The sequence below is a fragment of the Notothenia coriiceps genome, unplaced genomic scaffold (assembly GCF_000735185.1).
Source record: "Notothenia coriiceps isolate Sejong01 unplaced genomic scaffold, NC01 NC01_scaffold00012838, whole genome shotgun sequence".
Taxonomy (NCBI): domain Eukaryota; kingdom Metazoa; phylum Chordata; class Actinopteri; order Perciformes; family Nototheniidae; genus Notothenia; species Notothenia coriiceps.
The window spans coordinates 1-4,048 of NW_011345539.1; the positions used below are offsets into that span (position 1 = coordinate 1).

At 41.3% G+C, this 4,048-nt stretch overlaps 1 protein-coding gene across 1 annotated transcript; it reads left to right on the plus strand.

Moving 5' to 3' along the window:
• Positions 1 to 765: 765 nt before the first annotated feature.
• slc14a2 (solute carrier family 14 member 2) lies at positions 766 to 3,738 on the plus strand (the record flags this gene model as incomplete). The annotated part of the gene is made up of 7 exons (XM_010773660.1): positions 766 to 1,006; positions 1,108 to 1,236; positions 1,464 to 1,656; positions 2,503 to 2,650; positions 2,911 to 3,045; positions 3,190 to 3,239; positions 3,330 to 3,738. Coding segments are annotated over 7 exons (1,163 nt in total), but the record flags the coding sequence as incomplete, so codon positions are not given.
• Positions 3,739 to 4,048: the final 310 nt, after the last annotated feature.

Here is a 4,048-nt window from a genome sequence, read left to right on the forward strand (position 1 = left end):
TTTGTTTTTTAAAGCGCACTACAAATAAATCTGACGTTGACCATGACCCTGTTAATATTTCGCATCACAGGAACATTTTATAAAAAAATAATAACCTCCTGAAAACATTATCCAAATGTTGCTTTCAAAATGTTCTTCTTTGGTTATCATGTAACATTGAGGGAACGTTTTATAAAGAACATCTTTAATGTGTTACCCAACAACGTCCAAAACACATCCTTAGAATGTTGCAGGCAAAACGTTCCACCTTTGTTAACATATCACATTAAAGGAACATTCTATAAAAAAACTTTCTTTCATCTCAGGCCTCAATAACATCCTCAAAACATCCTCTGAATGTTGCAGTTAAAACGTTATGTCTTAGTTAACCTTAAACCTTATAGGAACATTATTTGAAAAATAAACATCCTAAAAAGGTTCTTTGAACATCAGATTAAAACGTTTCTTTAAAACCTTATAAGAACCTGTAGGTAATGTTAGCCAAAGTTGTGAGAATGTTCCCTGCTAGCTGGGATGTGGTTTTTTATATATATCCACACACAATTAGGGCAAGTAAGTCTATGAGTTTCAAAGATCAACAGTGTGTAACATGGTCCCTTGGAAGGCTACAATAGGTTTTTTTCGAGGATGAACCAGTTATCCATGCAATATGGCTTCTGTGGCTTTGAACAAATACCTGCTGTCACTATTAATGTCAGAGTCACTGTCAGAGTCACTGTCAGAGTCACAGTATTCTGCACATTCCCTTGAAGGAAGCCCATTGAGCAGCTCTAGGAAAATGTCAACGCTCTCCGTCCCTCTCTTTCCGTCTTCCAGAACAGTTCTTCCTGCTGAAGCTGCTGGACTGGGTTTTGCGTGGAGCTGCTCAGGTGATGTTCGTCAACAACCCTTTGAGCGGCCTCATCATTTTTGCAGGCCTCATCCTGCAGAACTACTGGTGGGCCCTGAATGGCTTTGTGGGCACGCTGTTTGCCACCATCTCTGCCCTTATTCTGCAACAGAACAGGTTAGAACAAACTAATACTACAGAAAATAATGTCTATTAATCACCACGACAGGAATATTTTTTGTACAGCAACTTATTTTTTTAAATAACTTTTTATTTAGGGGGTCCATAGCTGCAGGGCTGTACGGTTACAATGGTATCCTGGTGGGTCTGCTGATGGCTGTGTTCTCCCACAAAGGAGACTGGTACTGGTGGCTCCTGCTACCCAACATCTTCATGTCCATGATGTGGTAAGCCACTAGATTGACTTTTGACCAAAAGATTTGTATCATGAGAAATAGGAGGTAAACGTTCAAAAGCAGATCAATTAACCAAAACACATCATGTTTTCATTATGTTGGAGATAACCGTATCAAAGTCATGCTCAAAATGTGCATAATCGACTATAATCATGAAGAGATACAAACTCACATTCTTATAAATCTAATACTAGTGATGTTGCATCCTTGTGTTTTAGCCCGATTGTGTCCAGTGCCATAGCATCGATCAACAGTCGCTGGGACCTGCCAGTGTTCACCCTGCCCTTCAACATCCTGGTGTGTCTCCACATGGTCGCCACGGGACACTACAACCACTACTTCCCCCAAATACTCATTCAGCCGCGCTCAGAGCTGGCCAACATCACCTGGGCTGAGATTGACGTAGCCAAGGTCAGTGCCATGGCAGGATATGTTCCTATAGATCACTTAAAGGTGACCTATCATGCAAAATGCACTTTTGTACGTCTTTTATACATGAACATGTGTCCCCGGTGTTCTAGGGAACTCACCAAGTGTCAGAAAACACAACCCTCTCTATTTTCCTCCATACCCAAATCCCTTAAAAAGGGGCTGCAACGGATCTGATACAGACTGATCCAGATTTGAACACTTCTATGATGTCACAGAAGTGGCGCTACGGCTATTGGGCCAACTCCACCAATCAGGAGGAGACAGCCACGGACATTGCCGTTCGAAAGCGCTGGAGACGCTGTAGTACATATGCCAGGCCTGTAGATGGTGCTGTTCTCACAGAATCAGCTCATGAAAAGACAGTGTTAAATTGAGCGAAATGAGGAATGGCTAAAATGCATGATCTGTGTTTGGTATTTTGAAAAATAAAACGTATAAATATGCCTTATATAGGTATGGTCCTACCTACACTATATTATTCAAATATAGCATGATAGGTCCACTTTAAGATTCCTCTACCTGTGCTGGAACACTGTGTACAGCTTTTACCTTTGTTCTCATGATATTTCAACCCTTGTGTAATGCAGATGTGACAGATTCATTAGCTCAATCGTAAAACCTTTCCTGTAAGTTGTCGTTTGGACATGTTCTATAGGAGCCATGTATAATTCTCATTACATAAGTGTAAATGATGTGGTTGTCAATGCTGACAGATGAATCAGAGTCGTCACACCGAAGAGGTTTAATGAGGCAACATGATTGGAACAATCTGTGCGATGTAAATCATGGTGGATCTACAGCTATGTTCTGTCTGTTCCTCTCTAGCTGTTCATGTCGGTGCCCGTGGGAGTAGGCCAGGTGTACGGCTGTGACAACCCGTGGACGGGAGGAATCTTCATCGTGTCACTCTTCATCTCCTCCCCTATCACATGTGCTCATGCTGTTCTGGGATCTGCCGTGGGCATGGTTTCAGGTGAGAGCTCCGGACATTACTTCAAAAGGCGGCCAAATGTGAAAGTCAATCTGTGCTACATATTATTATCAAGTGTTTTTGCTTCCTTACAGTACACGCTTAAAGAATGAATTCAAGCCACAGTCAATATGTTGCAACTCCAAGATGACGCCCTCAAAATTGGTGCAAAATAACCAGGAGGGTCATTATTTATAAAAAAATCATCTAATCTCAAACTGAATCTGACACTCCCTTGACGGCTTTGATTCAACATTTTGTAGGCTTGGCTCTGGCAGCTCCTTTTGGAGACATTTACTTTGGCCTCTGGGGATACAACTGTGTGCTGGCTTGCATTGCTGTCGGAGGAATGTTTTACGCTCTAACCTGGCAGGTGCATCTGCTTGCCATCACTTGTGGTAAGTAGACACTTGAAAGATAAATGCACACTACAAAAAAATGTATCCAGACAAATTATGACATGATATGCAACATTGGCAGAGAGCGACCACACATTTGGGATTCTTATTTCCAACTTGTATCTCTCTTTTTCTGCTCTGCAGCTTTTTTCTGTGCGTACCTCGGCTCAGCCATTGCCAATATCATGTCCACCGTAAGTAAACATTTTCTCTCACTCCTATTCATATCAGCAAATAATAAATGCAAGTTACGAAATGCAATGTGATGTTTTTGTCATCTACAGTTTGGTCTTCCATCCTGCACTTGGCCTTTCTGTCTCTCTGCCCTCACTTTCCTCCTTTTAACCACGGAGACCAAGAAGATCTACAAGCTGCCTCTGGCTAAAGTCAACTACCCCGAGAAAAACCTGTCCTACTTCTGGAAGATGAAGAAGCAAGAAAAAATGGAGAAGGCTGAGAAAGAGAGGAAAGAGAACAAGGAGCAGAGGAAGGCTCTTGAGGACGCGGTGATATTGAACGAGAAAGAGCAACTGAGGCTGAATGGGATTTAGTTTTGTTTCTCACCCCTGAAAGTCCTGTCCACCTGGGACGTTTGCATCAAAATCGAAAACAAAAAATGAGGGAGCGCAAACGAGAAGAGCTGCAGCGAGAGCAAAAGTCTGATCATTGAGAAAGAAGCAAAGACAAAAAAAACATATGTTAAAACAAAGAAAAAGACTTATAGTTTACATGATTACACAAATGATTTGTTTGCAACTTATATTTTTATTTTTTAAATAAAATTAATTTTGCTTGAAGTTTGAGAAACCGGCTCAAGATACACTTTTTGTTATATTCCATGTAATGCTCTTAACATCCCGATAGCAATGCATATCTTAAGTGCTTTGACAATAAATACATTAAAAAATGTCATCTGTGGAAGCCGTATAGCGCTGTAAAAAGCACGACCAATTATTTTAGCCGGCCCGGCTAAAATAACTGGATGGCCTACCTGCCTGTCAGC